The following is an 18,013-nucleotide window of genomic DNA, read 5'->3' as shown; positions in this document are numbered from 1 at the left end:
AAAAAGCTAAAAACATGATACTTGTATTTACACCACCTCGTAGGAAATGAAAAATATGTATGTTTATATGAAAAACTGATTTTTCTCTAATGGAACTAAAATGGACTTGGCAGATTTTGGAAAAAAAGCCCTTGAATTGTGAAAGAAAAAATTCCTTTGAAAATGACAGCTGTTAGCCACCCTCTGTACTACTGACAGTGCTCAAATTTCAGCCAGGCTAGAATCCTAGTTCAGTTTTGTAGCTGGAGTACTGAATGCATAGTTGCAGGTTTTATGGTGCAGTACAATATTATCAACAGCGAATACTGTACACAGGCAGTAGATTTGCAACATCTATACTGTAAGTGGGTAATTTTAAAAGAGATTTGACAAGTGGGAAGCTATTTTTGTGCCAAGAAGGGATTGGGACTGTTGGATCTTAAACAGTGTAACTTAGCCTGTGGAAAGCATCACCTTAATGACTGGTTTAGCAATTCAATATACTTTTCAAGCTACAGGCACAGAGACCCCAAAAAGGCACTCCATAGTAATATCCCTGGTAGTGTGAAATCCCACCCTTTGTTCATCTCTTGTGCGAGGCTTGGTACAGTCTGTGCAAGCACCTTGGCAGCCAGCTTTCCATCTCCCCTTCACTAACCATACAAGGCAAGTTAGCATTATTTTGCAAGCCAGTCAAGAAAACTATTTGGATAAAGGGTTTACTTATCTGTTTCAAGTGGTAGATTCTGCTTGAAATATGAAACCGTTTGATACGTTGAAGCAGGAAGGCCCCCCCTCCCCCCCCCGAGAAAAAAATTTTAAATATTTTTTGATGCGTGGTTTGCCTATGCATATTTGGAACTTACCACACGATGCCTCAGCGTGTCTCATGGTAAACCCTTTTAAGTTGCAGTAAGCATGCACTAGTGCTTACCACAGGTTAGTAAAAGGAGCCCTAAATCATTTACATGCAATTACACTAACAACACTGGAAAGATGTACTCAATGGGATATGACATGCTTTGTATAACATAGCACATAACTTTCTGGAAAATAAAACCCCACAACAACAAAATATTATATAGATATAAATATCAGATATATCGATCTAAGAGGCCGATGCACAAAGCTTACCGTGGTTGCAACGTTTGCTTTACATCAGTTGGAGCCAGTCTAAAGCAAACGTTATGTAGTGTCTAACGCCCAAAGGGGTACTGCGCGACTTTAACCATGTGCCGTAGCAACTACCGAGAATACCATGCAAATATATTACAATGAGCTCATTAGTATTACAATGAGCAATCCGTGGGATGCAAAGAAATGAGTGCCTACCTTTAAAATGCTAGATTTTGGAGGAAGTGACGTCAGCGCTGCTGAATGGCTGCCTAAAGAAAGAGCTCTGATACAGCCAGAGTAAAAAGCAGTTCTTACCACCCCGAAAACACGGCGAAAAACCTCACCAGGCAGAAAACTGAACGCCAGAAGTAATGGCAGCTCGGAAAAAACTCGCCAAATTTAAATACTCAGCGGAGAACCCCGGAACGGGGAAAAGCGCGGGCGCGAGAGTAGCGTCGAGAAGTTTCAAAATGGCGGACGGAGTTTCTGAATCGGACCCAGAACACGAAGAATTGATGGAGGGAAATCCGGAGATGAATAAACTGGATGTTTCACGCTGGTTTCAAGAACTTAAAGCAGAAATGGTGAATACCAGAAAAGGAATACAAGCGGCAATAGGAGAGCTGCGGGAGGAACTGAGAGACATGGGGAAACGAGTTGCAGAAACTGAGGAGAGAGTGGATGGAATGGAGGAGGAGGTGAGGGAGTTGCAGCAAGCTCTACAAAAGGAGCACCAAAGCAGAGAAGCATTGGAATTGCAACTAGAAGACCTGGAAAACAGGTCAAGACGATGCAATCTACGTTTCAAAGGTGTACCAGAAGATGAGTCACATAAAGATGCGCCAAAAATAATACAAGCAATTTGTGCTTTCATCCTGGACATGGACAGCGAAAGCGAAGACCCGCCAAATCCAGCCAAAAATAGAATTGATAGAGCACACCAGACTCTAGGGCTGCAGAGAGCTGAGGGGCCTCGCGACATAGTGGCCTGCTTTCATGATTATAAAACCAAAGAAGCTGTTTGGCGCAAAGCACGTGCCATGGGAGAGATTACCTGGGAAAACAATAAAATACAAATATTCCAAGACTTGGCTAAAAAAACCCTGCAAACACGAAGAGAATTCAAAGACATTACAGCTTATTTACAAAAAGCCGGTTTGCGGTACAGGTGGTTATATCCAAGAGGAATCCTGGTAACGGTGGGAGCCAAGTCGAGGCGAATTCAGACAGTGGAAGGAGCCTGGAAAAGCTTGAGAGACATGGGTTGCACGGACATTCCACAGGATAAGGAAGGAGTACAAAGGCAACAACAAAGACAGCAGACCCCGGAAAAACAAGGCTGGAGGAAAATCGGAGGAGAGAAGAAAAACAGATCCCCGAAAAAGCCAGCCCAGACGCAGAAATGAGAGGAAAAGACTGAAATGTTAACCAGAGGACTGCTAAATGAAACTGTGGTAGTATGATATAAGAGTTATATGGTTGGTTAAATGACAAATGATGCCTGGTGAGGGTATATGGGGATGTAAATGGGGGAGGGGGAGGGTAAAGAGGATGCAAATGTATGGGGGCAGCTCTCTGGCGCAGACGCACTACCTCCAGGGTAGCACTGGCCAGAAGAGTCCAGGGCCAAAATCAGGAGCCCACTGGGGGGAGGGGGGCAGAGGGGGAGGGGGATGGGGGGAGGGGGATAAAGGTAGGGTCTTGGAACGTTAATGGTTTGAATAATCCCGGGAAAAGAAGCATAGTTCTCAAAGAACTAAAAAGATTGAAGTGGGATGTGATAATGCTACAGGAAACCCATATCCAAAGACGAGATGAACATTTGATCAGCTATAAGACACTGGGGCAGGGAACCAGGTTGGCAAATCCCAAAGGAGGGAAGACGGGTGGGTTGGCGATCTACATTAATGACCATTTAAGATTTGTACAAGAAGACATATACAAAGGAGAGGATGGGAGAAGCTTAGCAATTAAAGGGAGGATAGGTAATCACTTGATCACCTTTATCAATGTCTATGCGCCAAATGAGGGGCAGGGAACATTCTTTACAAAACTAGGCTTAGGCCTAAGTAAATTTGTCAGGGGACAGATAATTATGGGAGGAGACTATAACATGGCTGCCTCCAGATTGGATCACTCCCAGGGGAGAGAAAGGGGAGCACGAGCACACAGGGGGAAATTTCTCAAATTAATGAAGGTTTTAGACTTGGTCGATATATGGAGGTTACAACACCCTGGTCAAAAAACATTTTCTTTTTATTCACATGCCCAAAAATCATACTCACGGATAGATGCGATTTGGGGGAGTAGATCAATATGGGGGGACATGAAAGACTCAGACATAGAAAGTATACATACATCAGACCACGCACCAGTATGGGTCTTGGCGGGACAAATAGAGATAGAGAGAAAAGAAACGGTGTGGAGGCTAAACGAATCTCTGATAGCAGACGAAAAAGACTGTCAAGATATACGTAAAATAATAATAGAATACCTCCAAATTAACGATAAGGGAGAAGTATCAGAGGGTATATTGTGGGATGCCCTGAAAGCGGTGATTCGAGGGCATCTGATAGCAAAGGGCACATACAAGAAAAGAAAAAGAGAAGAAACAGAATTGTCAATTAGGAAAAAATTGGCCCAATTAGAAACACAACATCAACTAGATAGAGATGCAAAAACCCTCAGGGAATTAGTACAATGTAGAGGGGAACTTCAAAAACTACAGATGAGTAAGATGGAATTTCATAGGATCCTGAAGCAACAAAAATTTTTTGAATTCAGTAATAAAGCTGGAACCATGTTGGCACGCAGTTTAAGACAAAAACAAGCAAGGAGTTTAATAACTAAACTAAAAACACAGGGGGACAGACTGGTGTACCAAGATAAGGATATTAGGAGAGCCTTTGTGCAATACTATTCCAAATTATACGAGGCAGGGGAAAAAGCTTCTAAAGAGGACAAACAAAGACAATTAAGAGATTTAGGACTCCACAAAGTTACGGAGGCCCAGAAATTGGATTTGGAGAAGGCCATAACGTTGCAAGAAGTATTAGAGGTGATCAGGGGGTTAAAAGGAGGGAAAGCACCGGGCTTAGATGGATACACCCGGAAATTTTATAAAGTATTTGGAAGGGACTTAGCCCCACTATTGGTAAGGGTTGGAAATGCGAATTTTGGAGGAAATGGGCTCCCTAGCAGTATGAAAATAGCGGGTATTACAGTATTACCAAAACCGGGAAGGGACCCAACATGTTGTGGATTATATAGACCTATATCATTACTGAATATAGATGTCAAAATTCTTGCAAAGGTCATGGCAGATCGCCTAGCCCGTACAATGCCACAACTTATACACACCGACCAATCCGGATTTATACTCAATAGAAAGGTTGCTGATAATATTAGACGTACATTGAATATTGTATGGGGGGCGCAGAGAAGAGGAGATTCGTTAACGCTGTTAGCAATAGACGCCGAGAAAGCATTTGATAGAGTGGAGTGGGAATATCTATGGGAAGTAATGAGGGCAATGGGCATGGGAATACCGTTTATAGAATGGATAAAAGGGTTATATTCATCACCGATTGCAAGATTAAAGATAAATGGGGGATACTCCGAAGCTTTTCACATTCAGAGGGGGACACGCCAGGGGTGCCCACTCTCACCCCTGTTGTTTGCGTTATCCATTGAACCCCTGGCACAGAGAATTCGAACTTTGAGTGCTGTGAGGGGAGTTCGAATAGGAGGAAAGGAACATAAAATCGCACTATTCGCAGATGACATTCTATTCTATGTGGGCCAACCGATACAAACACTACCTATCATAATTAAAGAACTCGAATCTTACGGGAGGCAAGCGGGATTTAAAGTAAATTACGATAAATCCGAAATAATGGGCATTACAACTACAGAGGCAGAATACACCTATTTGAAGGAAAGGTGCAATTTCAAAATAACAGAATTGGGATTCCGGTACCTAGGAATAAAAATTCCCAAAGATTTAAAGAATCTATATGCCTGGAATTACGAACCCCTGCTTTGTTCAGTGAGGAGGGATTTGAACAGATGGGGGTCAGGATGGTTGTCGTGGTGGGGGCGGATAGCAGTAATAAAAATGAACATACTACCGAGACTTCTCTTTCTGTTTCAAACATTACCCATATTAGTACCGAATAGGGAGCTGACAAGATTACAATCAGAACTAGGGAAATTTGCTTGGGGTCGGAAACCGGCTAGGTTATCAAAGAAGATAATGTGGGGGAGAGTACAGGGGGGGGGGAGAGAAATGCCAAACATGCAATGGTATTACTGGGCAGGACAAATCACACAAATAGCAGAATGGTGCAAGGTAGACTTGTCACACATAACCACATTAGAACAAGAGTTTGTCAGAGAAGGATACCTGGAGGGTCTCCTATGGGCCTCCATCCCAGAACAGAATTATGGGAAAATGACATTAAACCCGTTTATAACACACCTATTGACTCTCTGGGGAACCCTAAAAACTAAACTGCGGGGGAGACAGCAGAGATCCTCATATGCGTGGATCACGCAGGAGGAGGGATTCCCGGCGGGGAAAGAATCGGGGGTCTTCTCCACATGGTTTCAGAAAGGTTTAATTAGATTTCGAGATTTTTTGGATGGAGGTCACATAAGGACATTTGGGGAGCTCCAAGAGAAATATGATCTGCAAGAGACAGATAAATATGCATATCTGCAAGTAAACACTTCATTGTATCAGAGAAATGGACAAAACACCCACCAGCAGACCATGAGAAATTTGAAAATCTGTGGGGAGAGATAGATGTGACAGGCAAGGGAATTTCTAAGATATATGGGCACCTTCGGGGCCAAGATTTTAGAAAACATGCATTTATGGAAGCATGGGAACAAGACATGGGACAGACTTTAAGCGAGGCCGAATGGAGGAGGGTGTGTATTGAAGTTAAGAAAACATCAATTTGTGTTTTGATCAAAGAAAATGCTTATAAAATATTGAGCAGATGGTACTATACACCAGACAAAGTCAATAAAATGTACCCTGGGGCCCCTGTGGAATGTTGGCGGTGTGGGAAAGGGAAGGGTACATTTTATCATATATGGTGGGAGTGTACTATGATACAAGAATATTGGAGAGAGATAGTGAAAGAACTATCAACAGTTTTGGAAATGAATCTAAATGGTGTTTGCTTGGATGGGGAAATCATAGAGGGCAAAAACGGCAACAAAGAGTCAAACAAATGGGGCTAGCTGCAGCGAAAACGGTTATAGCACGTCATTGGAAAAGCAATCTGGGGCCCACAATTAATGATTGGAAGGTTAAGTTGAGAGAAATCATAGAATTGGACAAACTAACAGATAAAAGGATAGGGAGATATAACTCTGAGGCAAAAGAATGGGTACGGGTGCAGGAAATACTGGGGGATAAAGGGAATGAAGAAAATGGTATGACATCCTGAGGATTAAACGAAGGAGGGGGGGGGGGTAGAGGGGAGAGGGAGGAGGGAGGTAGAGGGACGGGGGGAAAATTGTTAAAATGTAGAAGAGCATTGTTACACTATTAAGTGAAATGTAATGTTATGACAAGATATAACGCAGTTGTGATATTTTGCTTTCAATAAAATTTACAAAATTTCAAAAAAAAAAAAAAAATGCTAGATTTTATGGAGGGTTAGGAGCTGTCGGAGAGGAGCCCTCCTCATCCATGCTGGCAACTCAGGGGCTGAACTCCTGTTCAGTTCCTTTCTCCTTTCAGTCTCTGCTTCCCGATCATCCCCGGTGCAAGGATCCTTCCCCTCCTTATGACGCTCTGCTGACCTGTGTTCAGCTTCATGCATCCGAACCCCTGCTATTGTCCAAACTGACTATGCAGGTCCCCCCACCACCCAGGCAGCTGCAGGAGTTCCAAAATTTTGTTTTTGTGACTGCAGGAGCTGCCTTCCTCCCCCCCCTCCCCCCGTGTCCTGGAAACAACTCCTGTTCTGCGCATGTGCTAGGCGCTTCTAGGGGCCAATGAACAAAGGTCGCCGTTAAATTTTGGTGCACCTGATTTTCATGCCATCTCCTTTGTGCATCGGTCGCTGTTTGCAACTCGGTAAGTTCACTCATGGCTGCCATATTTAATGGTGGACTTTGTGCAACGGTCCCTAAGTTAACAAATGACATAGAACTTGCAGAAAAGGTGATCATTTTATTAAATGTTCTTTGAGTGGAGAATGCAGGGCCAGAGAGAAACTGAGCCGGGCCCGGGGCAAGGCCACCACCGGGTTCCCCCCTCTCCCAGGATCGTTACCGATGCCGGGCCTTCCCCCCTCAGGATTGTCACTGCTGCCGCACCCCCCCCAGGATCATCATTGCCCCCCCCCCCCCCCCCCCCCGATCGCTGCTGCTGCCTGCCCTGGGTACCTTGGCTGGCGGGGATCTTAAAGCCCCGCTAACAGAAGAGTTCTCCAGCGCTGTTCTTCTTCCTTCTGCCATATGGCCTTACCCTGTGGCTGCTTTTTCTCTCAGGTTGTGCATGTGTGGCTTGAGGGGAAAAGCAGCCACAGGGGAAGAAAATGCGTCAGATGCTGTGTCTGTTCCTCCAGGTCCTCCCCAGCCTCCAAGGGAGGCCCGGCGCCAGAGTTTTCTCTCTCCTGCTTCTGTCACGACACGATCTCCTGGGTCCTGTCAGGAGCAGGAGAGAGAGAAACCCCGGTGCCGGGCCCCCCTTGGAGGCCCCTGCCCCCCCTCTTGGCGGCCCTGGGAGAATGATATATGTCCCTGCTGATGTCTAACTAGGCATGCTGCACAAATTGTGGCATGAGCTAGTTTATTTCTTTGGTTTACTTTCACATTTTTAATGGCTTTAAAATAAAGAGAAATCATGACAATTTAAACGTATTTCCAAGTATCATATTATCTTTTATACCCTTGTTAACAACTTACCCACCAATTCCAACAATGAAAGTTTTCATTATTTTTTCTTCACTGCAAAAGTAAAAATAAATATTAGGATATTCAGCAGATAAAGAATACCCATATTTAGATCTCTATGGTTGTCCCCACATGCTTTAAGATAAAAGACCATTGACCTTTTTAGCTTTTTTAGGACTTACTCTGGACCAACTCCAACCTGTTTATATACTTTTGAAGGTGCAGTCTCCAGAACTGTATACAGTACTAGAAATGAGATCTCACCAGAGACTTACATACAGGCACTATCACCTCCTTTTTTCTTTCTTCTTCTAGTGTATCAAGCTTCTTTCTGGCTGCTATTACTTTAACTATATTAATACAATTTCATTGGTGAATACAGAAACAAACTTGTATATTCCAAACAAGAAACACTGCCCTGGGGTAACTGCAGTCCCCCATATACTACAATAACAAATAAGTGTATAAGAACAAAATTTTACCTTTTTTGTATTTTATTATATCCCTTCTACCCAAGATCATCCTTTCAAGTCAGTCTTATTCACTGGGAAAGGGAAATTGGACTTGATATACCGCCTTTCTGAGGTTTTTGCAACTACATTCAAAGCGGTTTACACATATTCAGGTACTTATTTAGGCCTGTGTTCTTATTTATTGGGATTTATTAACCACCTTTATGAAGCGATTCACCCAAGGCGGTGTACAGTAGGTACAGTTTAACATACAACATAATTTTGTTAACAGCATAACAATAGTAAAACAACCAAGAATAAACATAAATACAATAAATGAGGTAAACTTGAAAACAGTAAATTGAAACCTAATTTATGCCCTCCCATGCCATTTCACAGGACAGAAAAAAAATTAGAAAATCATTCCCCCCCCCCCCCCCCCATTTCTACTATTATGCCTCCCATATCCCCCATACCACCCTCCAGATTGCCTATTGACTCAGTTATCACTTTCCCCCCTCCACTGTGATTACGATCAAACTTTGCGACCTGGGAGGCCAATCCAGGTCACAAGTACCTGGCAGAAACCCAAATACTAGCAACATTCCATTCTACCAATGCCAGGGTAAGAAGTGGCTTTCACATGCCTATCTCAATAGCAGACTATGATTTTACCTCCAAGAACTTGTTCAAACCTTTTTTAAACCCAGATACGCTAACTGATGTTACCACATCCTCCGGCAAAGAGTTCCAGAGCTTAACTATTCTTTGAGTGAAAAAGTATTTCCAAGTAAATTCATTGTGTGTCTCCTAGTCTTTGCACTTTTTGAAAGAGTTAAAAAAAAATCACTTCTACTCATCCTACACCACTCAGGGATTTGTAGACCTCATTCATATCTCCTTCATCTATCTCTTTTCTAAGCTGAAGAGCCCTAACCTCTTTAGCCTTTCCTCATATGAGAGGAGTTCCATCCTCTTTATCATTTTGGTCACTCTTCTTTGATCCTTCTCTAATTCCACAGTATCTTTTTTGAGATACGGCAACCAGAAATGAACACAATACTCAAGGTGAGGTCGCACCATGGAGTGTTGGCACATGTTTTGGATATGCGAAGATCCATTTTTCAGCGTGCCTGTAATCAATGCCTTTTGGGGGGGGGGGGCAAAAATGGGCATTTGGCAAAATAAAAATTGGCATGCGTCCATTTTGGGTCTGAGACTTTATCGCCACCCATTCACTTAGCAGTAAGGGTACCTGGTCAAAACTGCGCTTACTAAAGTCTCCAATGACCTATTACTGGCTAAATCCAGAGGTCAATATTCCATCCTCATTCTTCTTGATCTTTCCGCTGCTTTTGACACTGTCGATCACAGCATACTTCTCGATACCCTGTCCTCACTTGGATTCCAGGGCTCTGTCCTTTCCTGGTTCTCTTCCTACCTCTCCCTCCGCACCTTTAGTGTTCATTCTGGTGGATCCTCTTCTACTTCTATCCCTCTGCCTGTCGGCGTACCTCAGGGTTCTGTTCTTGGTCCCCTTCTCTTTTCTATCTACACTTCTTCCCTTGGTTCATTAATCTCATCCCATGGCTTTTCCTACCATCTCTATGCTGATGACTCCCAAATCTACCTTTCTACCCTGATATCTCACCTTGCATCCAAACCAAAGTTTCAGCATGCTTGTCTGACATTGCTGCCTGGATGTCTCAACGCCACCTGAAATTAAATATGACCAAAACCGAGCTTCTCATTTTCCCCCCCAAACCCACCTCCCCGCTCCCCCCGTTTTCTATTTCTGTTGATGGCTCTCTCATTCTCCCTGTCTCCTCAGCTCGAAACCTTGGGGTCATCTTTGACTCTTCTCTCTCCTTCTCTGCTCATATCCAGCAGACCGCCAAAACCTGTCGTTTCTTTCTTTACAACATCCGTAAAATCCGCCCCTTTCTTTCCGAGCACTCTACCAAAACCCTCATCCACACCCTTGTCACCTCTCGTTTAGACTACTGCAATCTGCTTCTTGCTGGCCTCCCACTTAGTCACCTCTCCCCTCTCCAGTCGGTTCAAAACTCTGCTGCCCGTCTCATCTTCCGCCTGGGTCGCTTTACTCATACTACCCCTCTCCTCAAGACCCTTCACTGGCTCCCTATCCGTTTTCGCATCCTGTTCAAACTTCTACTAACCTATAAATGTACTCACTCTGCTGCTCCCCAGTATCTCTCCACACTCGTCCTTCCCTACACCCCTTCCCGTGCACTTCGCTCCATGGATAAATCCTTCTTATCTGTTCCCTTCTCCACTACTGCCAACTCCAGACTTCGCGCCTTCTGTCTCGCTGCACCCTACGCCTGGAATAAACTTCCTGAGCCCCTACGTCTTGCCCCATCCTTGGCCACCTTTAAATCTAGACTGAAAGCCCACCTCTTTAACATTGCTTTTGACTCGTAACCACTTGTAACCACTCGCCTCCACCTACCCTCCTCTCTTCCCTCCCGTTCACATTAATTGATTTGATTACTTTATTTATTTTTTGTCTATTAGATTGTAAGCTCTTTGAGCAGGGACTGTCTTTCTTCTATGTTTGTGCAGCGCTGCATATGCCTTGTAGCGCTATAGAAATGCTAAATAGTAGTAGTAGTAAAATAGCCCAGACAAAATGGCCCCAACAAAAAAGCTCCCGACATAACAGTCACTGTCAAAACGGCCTGCCCACAATATAGCCCTTGACAAATTAGTCCCCCAACAAAAGGGCCCGATCAGGCTGCCCAGAATATGGCACTGCATTTTTTTCCCTAATAATCTTACCTTGCTAAACAGAGGTTGGTAAGACTATGAAAATGATGACAATATTGGGTTTTTTTTTTTCAAATTAGCATGTTAACGAGGCAGTAATCATCAACGCACGTACACTGCCAATTACCGCCCGGTTAGCACCACGCATTCTAAAAAAATATATATATATTGTTGGACGCATGTAAAAAGTGGAATTACCGCCCAGGCCACGCAGTAGCTGGGTGATAGTTCCAAATTTACATGTGTTGTTCACGCGTAGGCGCAACGCAGTTTAGTATAAGGGCCCCTTGGTGTCTTGTTTTGGTCCCACTATGGAAGATACAATTAAATTAAATTCTGATTATATATTAAGATGTATATCTAAATGGTCTCCTGTTCAGTTAACTTGGTAGGGTGGATTAGACACCATTAAGATGATGATTGTGCCTACAATTATATACTTAGCATGTTACCAGTGTTACTTACTCCTGGCACATATAAAAATATAGAAAAAATTCTCTCCCATTTTCTGTGGGCTAACAAACCTCCTCATACAGCTCTTAGGTGCTTAAAATGTGCTAAAAATCAAGGCGGTCTTAATTTCCCAGGTTTTTGTGAATAACATTCTGCTCTTTTGTTAAGACAAAGTTCAGTATGGATTGCCACAACTGATATTGATAGTACACCTTTATGGTTATGATTTGAAGCTGAGCTTTGGAAAATTGTTCCTATGCATTCTTTACCCTGGGCATATTTACCTCCTCTGCTTAATAATCTTATTTTTCTTGCTTCTCAAGACGCTTTCAGATCAATAGATTCTTATGTTCAATGACCTTACCTTATTACAACCAGTTTAAATATATGGAATAATCCTTTATTTTTAATCAATAATGAATGTGTCTATCAGGACATAAGACGCACAGAAGCCCTGCAGAGTACAGCGAAGATCAGCTGAGAGGAGCGCGTCTGTGTGGGCCACGCACGCCGGAGTCAGAAGACAGCACTTCTGCTGGCGGGGGTTTGGGTGGAAGGGGCCCGGCCCGGTGGCGGAGGCGGGTGGCACTGTGGCACCGGGCCCCCCTCAGGGGGGCAATGACAATCTGGGGGGGGTGGCAGTGGGGGCAGGGCCCAGGGGGCAGGGCTGGGGGCCGCCTTGTCCCGGGCCCAGCCCAGTCTCTCTGCGACCTGCACAGAGGTCAAGGCAGGGCTCATTCAGTGACAGGACCTACCACTAATGGGAAATACTAATTATACTGACATTTTGTTCCTTATTCAAAAGAAAAGCATAAGACAGAAAAATCCCTGTATTTCTGCTGCACAAAGAAGCCCTGATATATGTCACCAGGACAAACTCAACAGAAATTGTGAGAATTTGTTTTTAAATCCAAAATGGCCAGTTTGAAAAGCAGCTGAAAACTTGCTCTGTTTCTCCTGTTTTTAGGCTCTCAGATTTGAATCCTGTTCCTAGAAAAATATGGTAGTCTATGATAGATGAGAGACTTTCTCTAGCCAGGAACCAAAACAACCAGATTTTTTAAAAATGCAGTAAGAGAAATACTCAAAACCTCTGTCTTTCCAAAGCCTGGAAATAAAAGGATACCCATGCCATTTCTTACATTCTGTCTTCTGGAGACTTGGAGGGAATTTCAGATTTAGCTGGGGGAGGGGAGGAGGAAGGGTGGGAAGAGAGGCAGGAAAGGAAGGAGGGGTGAATGATAATAAAGCACAGCTTTTCTCTCGGGATAAGGCCTCCGCTCCAGGCAGGTTCCTCTGAGGCTGCATGGCTGCACCCCGAGTTCTAGTTCCAACCCCCCCTGCCCGACCTCTTCTCCCTCAACAGCCCTCCTTGCTTTCCTGCCGCCCAGTCAGCACTTAAAACTCATTTTACCTGACTGACCGGCAGTGAAAGAAGCAGAGTACAGCGGCTCTGTCTTCAGCTTTCTCCTTCCCTCTCAGCTGTGGTCCCGCCCTTGCATAAACAGGAAATGAGGGCGAGACCACAGCTGAGAGGGAAGGAGAAAGCTGAAGACGGAGCCGCTGTACTCTGCTTCTTTCACTGCCGTTCAGTCAGGTAAAATGAGTTTTAAGCGCTGGCTGGGCGGCAGGAAAGCAAGGAGGGCAGGTTTCAAAATATTGGGGGTGCTCGAGCACCCACAGCACCCATGGAGTCGGCGCCTATGTGCACAACTATCTATCTATCTTCTCTGCACATATTCAGCAGATTGCCCATCGTTTCTTTATCTACAACATTAGCAAAATCCGCCCCTTCCTTTCTGAATACGCTACCAGAACCCTTATCCAAACCCTTGTCACCTCTCGTTTGGATTACTGCAATTTACTTCTCACTGGTCTTCCTCTCAGCCATCTCTCTCCTCTCCAGTCTGTCCAAAATTCTGCAGCACGACTTATTTTCCGCCAAAATCGTTATACCCACACTAGACCACTCCTCAAGTCACTTCAATGGCTCCCTGTCCGCTTCCGCATGCAATTCAAACTTCTCTTACCTTTAAATGCATCCATTCTGCAGCTCCCCATTACCTTTCCACTCTCATCTCTCCCCGTGAACTCCGCTCACTGGACAAATCTCTCGTCGGCCCCCTTCTCCTCCACCGCTAACTCCAGGCTTCGTCCCTTTCCCTCGTGGCACCTTATGCCTGGAATAGACTTCCTGAGCCTGTACGTCTAGCTCCATGTCTACCTGTTTTCAAATCTATGCTGAAAACCCACCTTTTCACCACTGCTTTTGGCTCCTAGCTACTACTCAATTGCCTCCCCTTGTTCCTTCTCACCCAGTACTTCCCTCGCCCTTAATTGTCTTGTATGTCTGTATTATTTTTAGATTGTAAGCTCTATTGAGCAGGGACTGTCTCTCTATGTCAGGTGTTCAGCGCTGCGTACGTCTGGTAGCGCTATACAAATGTTAATAATAATATACATATACATACTTAGGGCTTCTGGTTTTCAGTTATTAACTGGAAAACACCGATATAACAGCCCTGATAACAAATATTTTTTCCCAATTAAAATCAACAAACCCTGATATTTACAGCATTCAGACAACATCCTGACCTAAAGTCTCTTAACGGATTCCAATTGCTCAGGTTCCATCCTCTCTCCTATCCACACATAAGCTTCAAGTCCCTGCCCAGTGCCCACCCTCCAGCGCAAAGCACATTGGGCGTCGTAGTCTACCCACGGACTCCTTCCGCTGTAAACAAGCAAAGCCTCTGCTGAAGAGACCTCAAGTCCCAGAGGTGACGCTTCCATCTCCCATCTCTCCTTGCTCCTGCTCATAAGGGAGCTGGCTGGTTACGCTATATAGGGGCGTCTTCATCTTAGAAAGAAAACAGATTTCTGCTGTTCCGTTTTCAAAAGGAAGGAAGCTTCTGAGGAAAGAAGTAGAGAAAACAACTTCAACGTTTGCTTCCATGTTCTAGCACCATTTTCTACTTGCGCTGTAATATTTTTCTCTACAACACAAATTGCGCATGCTTCCAAAGTGTTTTAGCATTAAGTATTGTGGTGCATTGAAAGTTATTCCATTCGGCTTTCTCTGGTGCTACTACTGCTTTTTCTCACCCACAGAGCGCTCACTGAAGTGAAAAGCCTCGACTACTGCTGATAGTGTTTTGGTGAACTATGAACAAACTCTCGGCTCTCTCGTCCGGTCGTTCTTACTGCTTTTTTTTCCTCTCCCACAATGACATCTGGAAGGGGCGCTAGCAATTAGGTGTTGTATTCTAATCCCTGCCCCTCCCTCCCCGCACACACTGTTGGACATCCTGAAAATATTTTCTGTGTGGGGAAAGGGTACTGTCATTCCATGGAATCACCTAAAAATAAAAACTAAAAAGTTGATTTCGCAAAGCAAAATATAAACACCGGTGTAGTTTGACTTTCATGGGGGGAGGGGGGTACAAAGGGTGTGGCATGGCACATTTGCATGTTCATTTATATGGATACATCTCATTCATTATGGTTATTCAAAAAATTCTTTTCCAGGTTGGCTTTATTATTACTTCTCTTTCCTCTTGTCGTCTTCATTTCCTTCTCTACATCTGTCTGGCACTGATCTTTCATTTTATATTTTTCTCCACTTTTCACTCCTCTGCCTTTATCTCTCTCTCTCTCACCCATTAGTCCTTAGTTCTCAAAAGTAGTAGCTGAAAAGGTAAGGAAAAAGAGGTTGGCCTTTATAAACTATGAGATTGCAGAAAGAGAAAGACAGGCAACAATATCTGGAAAAGCTAAGAGAAGCTGGTAGAGTAGTCAGGATACCAAAGATGCAAATGGCAGAAAAAATAGGTGGGGGGGGGGGGGAGATATTTTTTTCAGATATGTTAGTGGTAGGAGGAAGTGCAAAAGTGGCATTGTGACATTCAAAGGTGAAGTGGAGAAATATGTAAAAGCTGATAAAGATAAGGTGGAATTGCTCAACAAATATTTCTTTTCTGAGTTCAGGAGCAGGACCGCAGAAGACAAATACACATAGGAATGGAGGGATGGTAGTCCCTGAACAATTTTCAGAGGACTGTGTTCATGAAGAGCTGGCTAAACTAAAGGTGGACAAAGCGATGGGACTGGATAGCATACATCCGTAGGTACTGAAGGATCTTAGGGAAGTTCTAGCGGCTTTGCTGGCTGACCTTTTCAATACTTCTTTAGAGTCGGGGGTGGTCCTGGAGGACTGGAGAAAGGCAGGTGTGGTCTTTCTCTCTCCACAAAAGTGGAAGTAAGGAAGAGGTTGGGAACTACAGGTTGGTAAGTCTGAATTTTGTGATAAATTAATGGAAACACTTTTAAAACAGAGAATAGTAAAGTTTTTGGAGTCCAGTGGATTACAGCACCCGAAGAAACATGGTTTCACTAGAGGCAGGTCTTGTCAGACAAATCTTATTAATTTCTTTCACTGGGTGACCAGAGAGTTAGATCGAGGGAGAGCGCTAGATGTAGTGTATATAGATTTTAGCAAAACCTTTGACACGGTTCCACATATGGGTGACCAGAGAGTTAGATCGAGGGAGAGCGCTAGATGTAGTGTATATAGATTTTAGCAAAACCTTTGACACGGTTCCACATAGTAGATGACTACTAAATAAGCTGAGTGCCCTCAGTATGGACCCTAAAATGACTGACTGGGTTAGGAACTGGTTAAGTGGAGGCAACAGAGGGTGTTACCAGTGGTGTGCCGCAAGGTTCGGCTCTAGGGCTGGTTCTTTTTAACATTTTTGTAAACGATGTTGCTGAATGGCTGTCTGGTAAGGTTTGCCAAAATCTAAATGAGGAAGGACCTGGCAAAGCTAGAGGAATGGTCTGTAGTTTGGCAGCTTAGATTTAATGCTAAAAGAATGCAGGATCATGCATTTGGGCTGCACAAACCTGAAGGAACAGTACAGTTAAAGGGTAAAGAACTTTTGTGCACAAAAGAGGAGCGGGACTTGAGAGTGACCATATGTGATAATCTTAAGGTGGCCATACAGGTTGAAAAGGTGACAATGAAAGCTAGAAGGGTGCTTGGGTGCACAAGAAGAGAAATGGCCAGTAGGAAAAAGGAGGTGATGATGCCCCTGTATAAGACGCTGGTGAGACCTCCTTTAGAATCCTTTTTGCCTTTACATGGCAAAATGAGGGAAACTTTAATAAAGATTTCTAGTAGGTTTAGAAATAAAAGCATTTTAAAAAAGCAAAATGATCACTTAAATAAAAAGGGGTAGATCCATACAGTGCTTGATAGGTCAGAGCAGAGGCGGACCTACCAGACAACTTGAGGCGGGGGCCAAAGGAGGCACTCGTGATGCGGCATTGTTTCCCACCCTTCCCCAAAGTTACCTTTTTCTTTTCTTGCTTCTAAAAAGAAGGTAGCGGCAGCGACTCCCATAGGCTGCCCTGCCGATCCCAGCCCCTTCTACTGCGGGTGGTCCATTTCCGCTCTGAGGAAACAGGAAATTACGTCGGAGAGGCAGGCCGCCCACAATAGAGAGAAGGAGCAGGGACTGGTGGCAGGGCAGTTTATGGGAGCCTTCTTTTGAAAAATAAGAACAGAAAAGAAAAAGATAATTTGGGGGAATGGGACTGGGGAAGGAACGGTGTGGGGGAGGTGGAGGAGGAGCCAGGGTGGCAGTTAATTTCTTGCCTCAGGCCGCCCCTGTATCAAAGCTGATACCTTAAATTGAAATCTTGCCAATGCAGACGGAATAACAAAGGAGTAATGTGATCATACTTATTTGCTGCAAAAATAGTTCTTGCTGTTGTATTCTGTACTTGTAATATAAATAGTTTCAATGGTCTAATTTTGAAAGTATCAAAACCTGAACCAACAATCTAAAAACAGACAAATTAAAACATTTCCAAATAGTTCTTAATTTCTTTAGTAATAAAAAAGAATCTCTTATCACCTTATGAACCTGGGTACTGAAAGATAATTGACTATCCACCTCAACTCCCAAAAATCTGGAAGAAACATTCAGTTTCATCTGAAAATTATTAACTTGTAGCATCATATCACTCAGAGAAAATGGTGGACCTAACTTTGTTTTCTCTTTATTAAGTTTCAATGTATATGCAGAAGCCAATGAATTAACTAAATCTAAACAACCACAAAGAGCAGATTCATGTCCTGCATTTCCAATAGTAAAAGGCAATACCATAATTGGGGATAATAGGGAGCCTTGAGAGATCTCACAAGTAGTTCTCTAAAGCTCCACCATTTCCCCATGCATTTTTAAACTATATGATCTATCTAGAAAATCTCTGATCCAATACAAAACAGGACCTGACAT

At 43.8% G+C, this 18,013-nt stretch overlaps 1 protein-coding gene across 7 annotated transcripts in view; it reads right to left on the bottom strand.

Moving 5' to 3' along the window:
- Positions 1–14,376, bottom strand: part of NMRK1 (nicotinamide riboside kinase 1) — a 55,402-nt gene extending 41,026 nt beyond the window's left edge. For 2 of the 7 annotated variants that reach the window (XM_030192347.1, XM_030192351.1), the window contains exons 1-2: positions 14,282–14,301; positions 8,026–8,067 (exon numbers count right to left, since the gene is read on the bottom strand). In XM_030192347.1, the coding sequence (XP_030048207.1) occupies positions 8,026–8,067; positions 14,282–14,286 (47 nt within the window). In that variant the 5' untranslated portion in view covers positions 14,287–14,301. Of the gene's footprint in view, positions 1–8,025; positions 8,068–14,269 lie in introns of all 7 variants that reach the window. The other 5 variants (XM_030192348.1, XM_030192354.1, XM_030192349.1 and 2 more) reach the window with 5 other exon arrangements.
- Positions 14,377–18,013: the final 3,637 nt, after the last annotated feature.

The sequence above is a fragment of the Microcaecilia unicolor genome, chromosome 2 (genome assembly GCF_901765095.1).
Source record: "Microcaecilia unicolor chromosome 2, aMicUni1.1, whole genome shotgun sequence".
NCBI classification, from domain to species: domain Eukaryota; kingdom Metazoa; phylum Chordata; class Amphibia; order Gymnophiona; family Siphonopidae; genus Microcaecilia; species Microcaecilia unicolor.
The sequence above is the reverse complement of the archived record's forward strand: the minus strand, read 5'-3'. Positions and strand labels throughout refer to the sequence as shown.